The sequence below is a fragment of the Dendronephthya gigantea genome, unplaced genomic scaffold (genome assembly GCF_004324835.1).
Source record: "Dendronephthya gigantea isolate DGI-Jeju-01 unplaced genomic scaffold, DenGig_1.0 000050F, whole genome shotgun sequence".
In the NCBI taxonomy this organism is placed as follows: domain Eukaryota; kingdom Metazoa; phylum Cnidaria; class Anthozoa; order Malacalcyonacea; family Nephtheidae; genus Dendronephthya; species Dendronephthya gigantea.
The window spans coordinates 1,299,760-1,313,414 of record NW_021163060.1 but is presented as its reverse complement, the minus strand read 5'-3'; the positions used below and the strand labels follow the sequence as shown (position 1 = coordinate 1,313,414).

The window sequence follows — 13,655 nt, the reverse complement described above, 5'->3', positions numbered from 1 at the left end:
TACATATATTATAACACAGTTCCGCATTGAATCGACGATTGAGCGTTATCACAAAAGACGAAGCAGCAATGAATCGCTTTATATCGTGGCTGTTTTTCATCGCAACTTTGGCATCAGGTCTTAAAGGTAGGAGTTTATTTTAGCTGATAATTTTTCTCATAGCCTCGTACTGCCAGGGTATGTCAGATCATTTATATCAGCGGTTAGATGTCTGGATATCCTTGTGTTTGATCTGCGTTTCCCCTAATTAACACGCTTGCTTGTTCTACCTTAGTTTATTTCACTTAGACTTTATCCCCTCTCAAATAGTAGTAAAACGTAGGTATAGACTAGTATAGACTGCATCATGTGAGTGTAGATTGAAGGGAATGTAATTTGAGCTCAAGATATGAAATGAAGAGAAAATTGTCACCTGTGAGATACACTTAACTACATATAGGAACATAGCTACACAACTATAACACAACTAAAACTTGCGAGAAGTAGCTTTGGATGTAAATACCATAGCCATTGCTGATTAGCTAAATGAACGAGCGAGATTTGGCAGTTTCAAAACGAGAATGATTAGTAAAGGTAATACGATCCAGCAATAAAAATGTCCGCTCGACCAATTTATTTTGTTATTATTTGATTATACAATTACTGTCTAGGACTATTTTAACGTCATTTGGAGCGTACACAATGTTTATGGTTTATTTCACCAAAAGCTGTGCGAAAAGAAGCATCTCCGACTTTCTCGGAAGGCGTTTCGGCGGTTTCGCTCTAAAAGTTATTTGAGGAGATGAAACGTACTCATGCAGCTCTTTAGTTCTACTAAGGACCTAAATTTGCATTCAACAACATATTTCCAGTGAATTTAGAAAGACTGTCTTTTTCGACCCACGTATAAAACGGTTAAAATGGCCAGGTTTTTGCACACACCCCAACTTCCCGGCACGTATGCCGGCAATAGTTTTGAAGACAAACATTAAACTACACAACGTTACGTAATCGTACGTGACGCGGTAGTTGTTCAAAACAAAAGCCTGTGAGTATCAATTCTTGTGCAGCTGAATAGCTTCTTCTGCAGCACAAGTCCACGTTTGAAGTTTCTCCAGCCGTTCTGGCACAAATCGCGGGTTCATTTTGTTGAATCATTCGCAGCTTTGTTCTTAAAGCGACCAGTCATACACATAAGTCATAAACGGAATGCACTAACATGTATTATTAAATATCAATCATTCTTGTGTTCACAGCTCAAGAGGAGTTAGGGAACAGCCTATCCGCGGTGATAGAAGAAGATCAGATCATCTCATATGATTCAGTGGTAAAAAACTGGGTTCACTCTGGCAGACCTGGTCTTTTCATGACTGGTTTTGATAAAATGGACAACACTTCTTTCCTTATCAATGAAGCCGGGGTATATTACATCTCAGCGAATCTGATCGTTAAGGCGACTAGGTATTCTTGGTACAGTAACCGCATTTCGTTAAATGGTAAAACATATCTGACAAATAAACAAGGTAAGCTCACTATACTGAGCGTTTTTTGGAATACATTGATATGAACAGGACTGATAGTTGAGATGGAAGTTATATATCAGGCTCCTCTGTCTTTCTTCCATATCGGTGAATGGTTCGATCATTGGATTTTTTGCAAGGCAGTTTAAAGGCAGCAAAGCCAGCTTCGGTTAAGTGATATAAAATTATCTGGCTAACGAGGCTGAGATAATCATATTAATTCTTAATGAACTTTCATTAAACTCAAAGACAACTTTAACTTTTAATATTTACTCTTGTTGTTAAGCTCGAAATTTTGGGCTACCAAAATATGCTCGGGTCGCATTGATTAACGGCACGCGGCTCTGGTAGTGGGGCTCTGGTAGTGGGGCTCTGGTAGTGGGCCTCTGGTAGTGGGGCTCTGGTAGTGGGGCTCTGGTAGTGGGGCTCCGGTAGTGGGGCTCTGGTAGTGGGGCTCTGGTAGTGGGGCTCTGGTAGTGGGGCTCAGGTAGTGGGGTTCTGGTAGTGGGGCTCTGGTAGTGGGGCTCTGGTAGTGGGGTTCTGGTAGTGGGGCTCTGGTAGTGGGGCTCTGGTAGTGGGGCTCTGGTAGTGGGGCTCTGGTAGTGGGGCTCTGGTAGTGGGGAACTGGTAGTGATTAGGAGCATTCGTTGGATCATTGCATGAAATCACCGAATCAAGGTACTCACAAATGAAGAGGGTTTTACACACACTGAATGTCGTCTTCCGTTTTAGGAAATTCGTTTTATAACAATCGGCAAATAAAAACTTTTCTGGTTATGAATTCCGGTGAGAAGAAAAATCTGAGGATCTCTGGCTACATACAGCTTGAGAAAGGCTGGAGAGTTGCTATTCAAATAAGTAGTGGCTACTCAAGAAATACCAAGGTTATGATTGGTAGTACACTGTCAATACTTCATGTTAGTTCAGCATCCTTGTTTCCTGGAATGATGTTGAAGAATAATTATGAATATCTCCACCTGAGGAATCCCAGTTATTCCGCTGATATTGTTGATTGGAATGAAATTGATGAAGGAAGTGCATTTCCTGAGTCAGAAGGTATGAAATTGACCATCATTGTAACCACCACCATCACTGTTACCATTGCCATAACCACCACCACTGTTTCCTAACATTGATCATCATTGTAACCACTCCCATCACTGTGACCATTGCCATAACCACCACCACTGTTTCCTAACATTGACCATCATTGTACCCACCACCATCCCTGTTACCATTGCCATAACCACAACCACTGTTTCCTAACATTGACCATCATTGTACCCACCACCATCCCTGTTACCATTGCCATAACCACAACCACAACCACTGTTTCCAAACATTGACCATCATCCTTCACTTGATTCCACAGGTAGCTTCATGATACCACGCAGTGGCCTGTACCATATCTTGGCCAACATTAATTTCGGTCGTTACAGCAGTATTCAGCTGAAATTCGCTGTAGTGATAAACAACAAAACAGAGGCCATCACTCGAACAGTACAAATAAAACAATATGGTACTCATACCATCACCCTAGACGGAGTTTTAAATCTTATTGAAAACCAAACAGTCACATTAGGAGTCACCAGTAGCTGGAGGCATACCCACGTCTATATCAACTCAGCCTCGCGATTTTTCATATTCTCAAAAGGAGCAACAAGTGAATCAACCCCAGCGCTGTCGACTTCATATAAATCAACAGCCTCGTTACCCGCCGACAAATACTCAACCTTAAATAAATGGAATATTCCTCAAACGCACAACCTGAATCATTACATCAGCGGTGTTCAACTGAAAAATGGGGAATTTGTTGCTCCAAAACAGGGCGTTTACCAAATCATCATGGCGATATACATCAGTAATTGTACATCAGCTAAAGCACAGCTGTCGATGAATAGCTCAAGTAGTAATTATTTTAGAGCCACGGGCCCAGAATTATTTCTAGCAAAGGAGAATGATGATTGTTATTTACAGAATTCGTTGCTGCTGAAAATGGATAAATACGAGTCACTACGACTGTCTGTCAAGTCGGACCAAGTTTTTAAAGTCCTTTCTAAAACAACGTATCAAGTTGTCTTGGAAAAAAAATACAATCTTTGGCCCTCTACGACTCTCTCACTCGTCAACACGTTCACTTTTAACACGAATTCAGCAATGACCAAGGTAAGCCGATAGCCCAATAGATTAACCAAATTAGAATGTATTAGAATAATTAGGACTTAGAATTGGAACTATTATTATAAATTAGAAGTCTTTATACTTAGGCAGGATACTAACAATTTTCCATCTTTACAAGGTTCACGACTGGTCACACAAAAATGAAGGCGATTGGAACGACGTGTTCTTTGATGTGAAAAAAGAAAACATCAAAATAAAAAGTTATGGGTTGTATCTTGTTTCATACAACCTGATTGTCCAACCTGTTTCAGCAGGCGGTCAGTTTAGTTCACAGCTTACTAAAAACGGCACGGTTGCTGATGGCAGTGAATGTAAACGAGGAAGTGCTCCAAAATACTTCACATGTACCGTATCAACAATGTTAGAACTGAATGAAGGAGACAAGCTTGCTGTTCAGGTCTCGATGACAGACAAGAGTGGGAAGAAAAAGGTTAACGTCTTAACTTCAAGCAAAATGACAGTCACCATGCTTGGCGACACAAGATCTCATCCGGCTTTTAAGTTGAACGTGAAACCAGCCACCAACACGTATGTCACAAAAGCCACGGATATAAAACAACTGAATGATTTTACGACCTCGATTAACGGTTTCTTCCAAAGCGCGGCAATATACTCGAATCATGAGAACACTTTTCACACTGGTACAAACAATGTTTTCTTTCTACTTGATAATTTACAGTTTGACTTGCAAAACGATGGTTATTTGTCTGCTGTTGTTGGATCCGAGAAAACGAAAATGGTAGCGTACAGCAAGGATCATAAAAAGTCCAAATTTTCTGTCACCGCTTCGGATATCAGTGTCGACAGCCAATTTTATTTCAATGTCTCAGCAAAAGCATCGAAATCTGATATGAATTGGAAGCCCGAAAGTGGAAGCGTTGTTTCCGGTGTTTTCACAGGCACAAGCACCACTGTGACTTACGTTAGAGCTCAACTTAGACCCAAAGGAAAGTTTCAATGCAACACACAATGGAGAGGTATTGGTCTCCATGATTGGATCAACCCCAAGTTCCTGAACAATCCTGCAACGATCACAAAAAGTGGAATGAAAATTTCTAAAAGTGGATTTTATTTAACATCCCTGAATTTTGCCGTTACATCTAACAAGAGTGATGCTATCGTGAATGTTGGGATTTTAAGGAATCAGGATATTATTTTATCTGCCAAAGAGACAAGTCCTAGCGATGGTAGGTTCAGTGTATTTCTTCAGGGTGTGCTTGATCTAAGAAATGGCCAAGATATTGAAGTCCACGTGAAATGTGCAGATTCCATAGAGCTGACGTATGCAGAAGATGGTGGAATCTTTGCTTACAAAGTCGATGAGCTTCAGACTGGACCTCAAATAAGAAGACGATTTAGTGCAAATAGCATGTATAATCAGGAAGTAGGAACTTTCTATCCCTATAATTGGTATAACGATCCGGACACTTTCGAGGAGTTTACTCAGGGTATTTCTTATGACGACTGGAAAATCAGCGTCTCTCGAAGTGGAGTCTATCTTGTCTCTGTTGTTGGTTTTGTGAAAGATAGCACTTGGTCGTGGTGGGATCGATACAAAACTGACGATTTTGAACTCGGTTTTACCAGCCCTGCAAATAAATCCAAGAATGCTTTGTGTTCCCTTGATTCTTCACCTCTTTACTTCAGAGGAACGAGTGATGATCTTGACAAACCACTAGCGTTGACTGGCTTTGTTTTGCTCGACAAACACAACATTTCAGGTTTTCTGGGACGCTACAATTCTCTAGGCTTGAACTACAATTCGCGTCTTTATATGTCCATTCAGTTTATGGGCGATATAGCGAGCTCAAGTGGTTTTGCGGCAACGTTGCCAAAAGATACGGCTTTGAATGCAGGAAAAAAGCAGAAACTCAAAGACAAGTCTTGGACCAGCGAAAAAAAGTGCGGCAAATACACAACAAAAGATGTACCGGAAAATTTTGGCAGTTACGGAGTTTTGTACACAGGATTTTATATCGTTGCTGTGAATCTGGTCATAGATCACGAGGACAATTGTGATTTCGAGTTTTGCTTTACCGTTGACGGGAAGACACTTAAAGATGGGGGTGAGGTGAACGGATTAAACGTAGGATGTTTTAAACAACGTTTGGTGAATCAATCTAATATCACCACAGTCAGTGGCGCTGAAATTCTTCATCTCGAAGCTGGAAAGAAGTTGTCGATTGAAGTTAACACGAACCTTGGTGTGACTATTTTAAAGAGGTCGAGCTTTTCTGCGTTCTATATCGGTACTGCCGGGGCTATAATAGGCGCGTCTTCAGCCATCACGGCAAAAGAGGCCCCAAAACGGCAACTACCTGATCGCAGTTCAAGACATGGTTTTTACCATCATTACTATGACGATGACGATGTGGACAGATTTGAAGTTCAAGGATGGAAAACAAATATACCAAATACAAAGATGTTCTTCAAACGCGGAATGAAATATCCTTTAGATTCTGTCTTTGTTTCCCCGAAGAATGGCGTGTACATGGTTTTAGTGAAACTTCGTGTGGAGGGAGAGGGGAAATGGAACGAGACTTGTGAAATAACGCTGAAACTTGCTGTCGATGGGAAGACCTTAGATTTTGCTTTTGAGAAAGATTTTCATGGAAAAGTTAACACTTTGTCATTTACAACCACGTTGCGTTTGGAGAAATGGCAGAGTGTATCGGTGAGGTTCACTCGAAGTCGGATTGAATGCAAGAATATGGAGATCGTAGCTGGAAGTACATTTGCTGTTGTTTATCTAGGTAATGATGACTCGTCTGTTAAGAGGGGTGCAATATGCGCGGAAATATGAGAGGATGTGTAGGGAATGGGATGTGAAAGGGATGGAAATGAGGTTTGACAAATGTGAAACGATTAAGGGGGGGGTTGGAAAGGGGGGGGGGTTGGAGCACGAGAGGTTGAGAAAGAAAGAAGATGAGAGGTGGACATGAGGTTGAGAGAGAAAGAAAATGAGAGGTGGACATGAGGTTGAGAGAGAAAGAAAATGAGAGGTGGACATGAGGTTGAGAGAGAAAGAAAATGAGAGGTGGACATGAGGTTGAGAGAGAAAGAAAATGAGAGGTGGACATGAGGTTGAGAGAGAAAGAAAATGAGAGGTGGACATGAGGTTGAGAGAGAAAGAAAATGAGAGGTGGACATGAGGTTGAGAGAGAAGGAAAATGAGAGGAGGACATGAGGTTGAGAGAGAAAAAAATGAGAGGTGGACATGAGGTTGAGAGAGAAGGAAAATGAGAGGTGGACATGAGGTTGAGAGAGAAGGAAAATGAGAGGTGGACATGAGGTTGAGAGAGAAAGAAAATGAGAGGTGGACATGAGGTTGAGAGAGAAGGAAAATGAGAGGTGGACATGAGGTTGAGAGAGAAAGAAAATGAGAGGTGGACATGAGGTTGAGAGAGAAAGAAAATGAGAGGTGGACATGAGGTTGAGAGAGAAGGAAAATGAGAGGTGGACATGAGGTTGAGAGAGAAAGAAAATGAGAGGTGGACATGAGGTTGAGAGAGAAAGAAAATGAGAGGTGGACATGAGGTTGAGAGAGAAGGAAAATGAGAGGTGGACATGAGGTTGAGAGAGAAAGAAAATGAGAGGTGGACATGAGGTTGAGAGAGAAGGAAAATGAGAGGTGGACATGAGGTTGAGAGAGAAAGAAAATGAGAGGTGGACATGAGGTTGAGAGAGAAAGAAAATGAGAGGTGGACATGAGGTTGAGAGAGAAAGAAAATGAGAGGTGGACATGAGGTTGAGAGAGAAGGAAAATGAGAGGTGGACATGAGGTTGAGAGAGAAAGAAAATGAGAGGTGGACATGAGGTTGAGAGAGAAGGAAAATGAGAGGTGGACATGAGGTTGAGAGAGAAAGAAAATGAGAGGTGGACATGAGGTTGAGAGAGAAAGAAAATGAGAGGTGGACATGAGGTTGAGAGAGAAGGAAAATGAGAGGTGGACATGAGGTTGAGAGAGAAAGAAAATGAGAGGTGGACATAAGGTTGAGAGAGAAAGAAAATGAGAGGTGGACATGAGGTTGAGAGAGAAGGAAAATGAGAGGTGGACATGAGGTTGAGAGAGAAAGAAAATGAGAGGTGGACATGAGGTTGAGAGAGAAGGAAAATGAGAGGTGGACATGAGGTTGAGAGAGAAAGAAAATGAGAGGTGGACATGAGGTTGAGAGAGAAAATGAGAGGTGGACATGAGGTTGAGAGAGAAAGAAAATGGGAGGTGGACATGAGGTTGAGAGAGAAAGAAAATGGGAGGTGGACATGAGGTTGAGAGAGAAAACAAACTGAACTTTCTTTTATTCATATTCAGACAGTGGTAAGAAAGCATTTACACTCTGGCCTAACATTGGACCTCATATTATCGAGTTTCCATCAGAGTACGCAATATATGTTCGTGAAGATAAGGACGAGTCAGCCATCTTGACCTGCAAAGCAGTTGGAAAATATCCTGTCAAGTACGAGTGGAAAGACTATAACGGCGTAAGATCTAGTTTTATCATGAAGCATTCAAGATATGAATTATATAAATCATTAGAAGAAACGAATCATCCCTTTTTTATGTAGATTGTTAAAAGCACAACTAGTAAGCTAGACAGCCGGACGCTTGGGAATTCGACACAAGTACAATGTGTTGTGACGATGAGAGAACTCGTAGAGGAAACACAATTCGTTCACGTGAGGACAATTGGTAAGAGTAGCATGTCATAATCCATCTGGGATAAGAAAATAACGTTCATTATTACTCTACCCAGCAGCAAATAAATTATTCAATAAAAAAATATTCCGAATGCTTGCTCCTACAAGTGCCAAGTTGCATCTCATGCAGTGCTACACTCAAGAGAAAGCTTTCAATGTAATCTCGTTATACTGCATGGGAAAACACCGAGTAGTGTGATGCCTTAACGAGAGTACTTCATTTTAGATCCTACTGTAATATTCAATGATGACTACTCCAACAGAACGTACTTTTTGCCAGAGAAGAATGAGACACATAATTCTGGATATATAGAAGCTTTAGTGTTTGGAGCAACGATAAAGAAATATGGATACTATCGCTGGTATTGGTACTGGTGGTTTACGCGAATCTACTGCTTTGTCTCAGACGGTTTGTCGATTCTATTGTCGCTTATTAGACCATTTACACCTGCAATTTTCGCCGCAATTTTCGTCTTTGGATAAATGTGATTTTACTGCTTTCTCGCATTTTTACTACGGTTAAAAAATCATTGATTCAACGGGCTTTATAGTCTCGAAGTTTATACTGTGCATAGTTTTCGTTTGCAGGATAGGAAGTCGAATTTGATATCTCTTTTTTACCATCGTTAGGTAACTTGAACAATACCTTTTCTGTAACACACGACTATGGTTACTATGGTGCTGGCGACTACTACAAACTTAAAGCAAATCTCTCAAAACTTGACCGAGAAACAACGCCAAAATACGATTTGAAAATCACTTGTAGAAATATTGAATATTTGGACGCAAAACCAGCTACCACAACGATTCATGTTGAAATCCTGGACGCCAATGATAATTTACCAGTATTTGATAAAGATATCTATAAGATCAAGGTCCCAAATACTTTAAAACCTGGCATAGATATAATTCAAGTAAGAGCAACGGATGATGATGCCGAGGAAAATGGAAAGATCACGTACACGTTGGCCTACACGCAACAAAGTTACATCTTTCATATTGTAAAAGACCTGGGGGTGATATCGCTGAAAAAAGACGAAAAACTGACCGAATCAGAGTAAGTTGAACTTGTGGCATTTCACTGCAACGTCAGGTGATCTCGCGCTCATATTTCAGCCAATCAGCGCTCAGAAAGTTTGTGAAAATAGAAATCCATTCTGCAGTGTTTAATCGATCATATCTTTTGTTATCCTTGATGGAACCATTCGAAATTTTGTGATTATGTTTAGTTATAAGAACTATAGCTCTGGTATAAATTTGAAACCGAAATAAAGTATATTTTACGAGATATTAAGTTGTTTCAACCGAGAAATGGATTTTTATATGACAATTAACAATTAGTCGCCGAAGGCGAGGTGATTAAAAGCCTATATTTACTGAGCCGAAGGCGAAGTGAATATAGGTTTGTAATCACCGAGCCTGAGGCGACTAATTGTTTTAGTATAATTTCAGTATTGAAAAAGTTTTATTTATAAATACAACTGATACACGTGTTTATTTTATGAATATAATTTTGATTTTGAGTATTTTCAGCCATGTTTTTTTGGGGAAAAGCAATAGTTACTGCTCAGACTGCTCTGAGCAGTAACTATTGCCTCATAGTTACTGCTGAGGGAGCCAATCAGAATGCTCAAAGGCCATTTTTCAATACTGAAATTATACTAACTAGTAATAGTACTAGTTCTTTCCCGCCATTTCAGACACCTGGACTGCATGGATCAGTTGGTTACAAGAGTTTTCTTATAACGTTCTAAAAATGCCTTGTAGTCTTGCGTGTACTGATCCATGAATTCAAGAGATGGCCAGAAAGCCATGATGTGCCTTCTTTTATTTCTGTGTCCTAGGTACAGATTGAGCGTAAAAGCCACAGACCAGGGCAAGCCACCGAGGTTTACATTTGTGACAGTCGTTATAGAAGTTGACTTCACATCAGGCGGCGGGAAGAATGACACGAACAAGAATCCTATATTTTTCCGTAAAGCGTACGAGGGTACGGTGATAAAGGGATCACCTAGTGGGACTTTTATCCTAACCGTTCAAGCTTACGATCCTGACGGCCGCGACCGTAAGAAGATTCGGTACTTCATAAAAAGTAGCAGTGACGATGGTGTGTTTAAGATAGACACTCAAAAAGGTAGGATAAGTACAGCTGGTGAACTCACAAAGTTTGAATACAAGCTGGAGATCGTAGCAAAGTATGAAGGTGATGATCAACAAAAGGATGACGATGACAACACAGCTTCCGTCACCATTGAGGTCAAGACACGAGAAAAAAACAAACTTTATTTCAAGGAAACAAAGTATGATGTTAGAATACCTGAAAATGCTAAAGTTAATTCAAAGGTAGGCACCCACTCTATCAAAGACAATATTCACAAGTTACACAACGCACTGATAGGAATAACCATATCCTTTGGGATTAGAGTCCGACATCCTTGTTTCCATAGAGTAGTATGTGTTCTTTATTCTCCACTTCCATTACCGTTTTCCATGTCATTTAGGTTGTAAAAGTTGAAGCATTCAGTGACCCTAATGTTTCGTTGGTGTACTCTATAATTGGTAATCTCGTGAATTTCAAAATCAACAAAGATAATGGACAGATAACATTAGCTCGGAAGTTAGACTACGAGACACAAAAAGCGTATACGTTTGCTGTCAGAGTGGCATATGCCAGTAAGAGCGGAGGATCCACTGAAACAACCGTCAACGTCAATGTTACAGATGTTAATGACCACAGACCAGTTTTCAAACATTATGAAAGGAACATCACAGTTGATGTGGTAATTCTGACTTTTACACAATCATTTTAGTACAAAATGCTGTATATTAATACCATTAAGACTTCCGTCTTAATAGATTGGAAACGAAACGCCAGCTCAGTTAACTTGCCAGCATGAAATCTTCCATTGGAAGCATTTTATTGCAATTTCTTTCAGCGACATTTCCTTCTTGCTTTTGCAGGGCAAGGTCAAGGGGAAACAAGAAATTGGTTATTATTACGCTCACGATGACGACCAAGGACAAAACGGAATCGTCAAATACTATCTGAAAGAGGGTTCGTGTTTTGATTCAGTGATATTGAAATTTTTTTGTCCTCGGACCTCCTGTAGGGAAACTGGAGTGCTCAAACTGTCCCCTCTAGGCAGCCTTAAGTGGCGAAGACACATTTCTGATCAGGGCCGCATCTGAATGAATATATACAACAATTCTTTAAAAATTGTTTGCTCCAAAGCTGTAATTTCACTACCCCGTGAATAACGCTATCCAGCCTCATTGTACAATCAGTCCCAGTTGTTATGAAGTTTTTAACAGAAAAACTATATCGAGTATTTTCGTATTTTCTTACTTTTAGATTACGGAGTTTTTTCAATTACACCTGATGGTGGAATATTGAAAGTTATCGGACATTTAGATTGTTGTGATGTGGTTTACCTACTAACTGTTGTAGCAAAGGATCAAGGGATACCAGCTCTCACTGCTGAAGTTAAAACTGAAATCTTTCCAAAACATGGTCCTGCACTGCACACTACACCTCGTGTCAACACTACGCATGGTGCCCACAGTGGACACCGCACTGGTAATTATAAACCATTATGATTATCAAAAGTCGGTAGGAACCAAAGGTGGGCCCCAGATGAAATTGACCAGCATTGAGGAGGCCCCTGTTATTTGTCCCCTCTATGCCTTTGGCATCCCGTGCCTGGAATGCCTTTCAACAGCCAAATTCGTCAAAATTGTATGTATAGAATGTAACTCATCATAGAATTGAGCATGCATGAATGTGAATGAAGAATTATGAGCTATGATCCATGCACAAGACTGCATGAACTCATGTATTTCATTTTTAAAACAGGAGACGCAAGTGATGCTGGTAAAACACACTTAATTATTGGTGTGGTTGCTGGTGGCATTGCTGTAATTATACTGGTTGGTGTTCTGTTTTGGAGATGGTAAGTTGACAATTTCGTGATTGATTTTTTATTAATTGATGTACCCTGTGAGCCAGCTTTTAGCTTGAAGAATGAAAAGGATTAACGAGGTTGACTCTTCCATCCTTCCATCCAAGATAAAAGAACCCTAACTTGCAGGCTACAGTTGTTGAAGCAGAATATAGCTTCTATATTCATATCAGATTATCACTCACAAATATTCTGTGACTGAAACTACATTCATAATTACTAATGAATGTTTAGGAGACGTAGAAGGAATACAACAGCAGGATCGCGAAGTATGTACAGATCTCTACCTAATCATGATGAAGATGATGATGATGACTTACTTGATGGTGGATCTGATCATGAAACAAATGATGAAAATGGCAGAAGATTGAGTTTGATTTCCGCAGCATCCGATGATAATTTACTCCGTAATGAAGCTCCATGCTAAAAGTTCAATAATATTACGCACCATTAATAATTGGTTAATCCAGTTTCAAACTTGAAGACTTCCGAAATTTGTAGTTTGTTTTTTATTTTTGTAAGGTGCAGTGTTTGAGATCATAACTCAATTGAATAATTTTGAAATGAGTTTTTGTAGAATAAATAGTTTAGCATAGGAATTCCACACTATGCATATCATTAATCATCGAACCTTATTTAATTGTAATTTGTAGTATTGTTAATTAAAAATTAAACAATATCTTCATGCAAAACTAGGTAGAACCTTAAAAACAAGGTAGAAGCGTATCTATCAATTAGGTCCTGGCATATAAGATATTAAATTGGGAAACGTAGTCTGCAAACTAATAATTTTATACTATTAGTCATGGTGTAAAGTTGAGGGAATATGAAGAAAGGTCATAGAACAATGTCTCCATTGAAATAAATTGTTTAAATAGGCATACTATAAGCCTAAATGAAAGTAAAACTTACTTCTTAAGTCGCGTTTGTAGTATCCTTTGGATGAAAATGTTGTTAATATCTTTGGCTGAAATACAGGCGAAAAACGTTTGCAGAACAGGCAGAACGACACCTGGTCAACTGTCGCCATATTTTCTGTCTGAGTAGCGTGATATTCTTGAAGTATTCCAGTTTTTTAGTCTCATAAAGTGGATGAAAAACGAGCCCAACAATTACGTTTTACTTTCTCGTTGCCTTCAATTTTCATGACTTTGAAAGTGTTTTTGGCGGGAAGGAACTGGGACTAGTCGCGGACCTAAGAAAAAATCAATTTTTTTATTTAAACAATTTTTAAATATTACTTGAAATGTACTAAATTTCAACAGCTATAACTGAACATAACCACAAAATTTCGACGGGTTTGATAAAAAAAAACAAC

The 13,655-nt window shown here is 39.7% G+C and overlaps 2 protein-coding genes across 2 annotated transcripts in view; one reads left to right on the top strand and one right to left on the bottom strand.

Moving 5' to 3' along the window:
* Positions 1–13,338, bottom strand: part of LOC114528497 (endoribonuclease LACTB2-like) — a 30,711-nt gene extending 17,373 nt beyond the window's left edge. The window contains exons 1-2 of the mRNA XM_028550152.1: positions 13,250–13,338; positions 12,658–12,760 (exon numbers count right to left, since the gene is read on the bottom strand). The gene's annotated coding sequence lies outside the window, so the exon portion shown is untranslated. The remainder of the gene's footprint in view (positions 1–12,657; positions 12,761–13,249) is intronic.
* LOC114528495 lies at positions 30–13,256 on the top strand. Its single transcript, XM_028550149.1, has 15 exons — positions 30–126; positions 1,236–1,502; positions 2,232–2,555; positions 2,872–3,665; positions 3,799–6,433; positions 7,993–8,162; positions 8,247–8,370; positions 8,605–8,787; positions 9,009–9,435; positions 10,223–10,721; positions 10,880–11,158; positions 11,340–11,433; positions 11,731–11,955; positions 12,232–12,328; positions 12,572–13,256. Exons 1-15 carry the CDS (start codon positions 69–71, stop codon positions 12,762–12,764), a joined length of 6,369 nt encoding a protein of 2,122 aa, XP_028405950.1. The 5' UTR covers positions 30–68; the 3' UTR covers positions 12,765–13,256.
* Positions 13,339–13,655: the final 317 nt, after the last annotated feature.

What these genes read in the sequence shown, in the direction of transcription:
- LOC114528495 (XM_028550149.1), top strand. Translation starts at nt 69, where the DNA reads ATGAATCGCTTTATATCGTGGCTGTTTTTCATCGCAACTTTGGCATCA. An exon ending in ATATCTGACAAATAAACAAG is followed by an intron (nt 1,503 to 2,231) that starts GTAAGCTCACTA and finishes CTTCCGTTTTAG; the next exon opens with GAAATTCGTTTTATAACAAT. An exon ending in GAAAAACTGACCGAATCAGA is followed by an intron (nt 9,436 to 10,222) that starts GTAAGTTGAACT and finishes TCTGTGTCCTAG; the next exon opens with GTACAGATTGAGCGTAAAAG.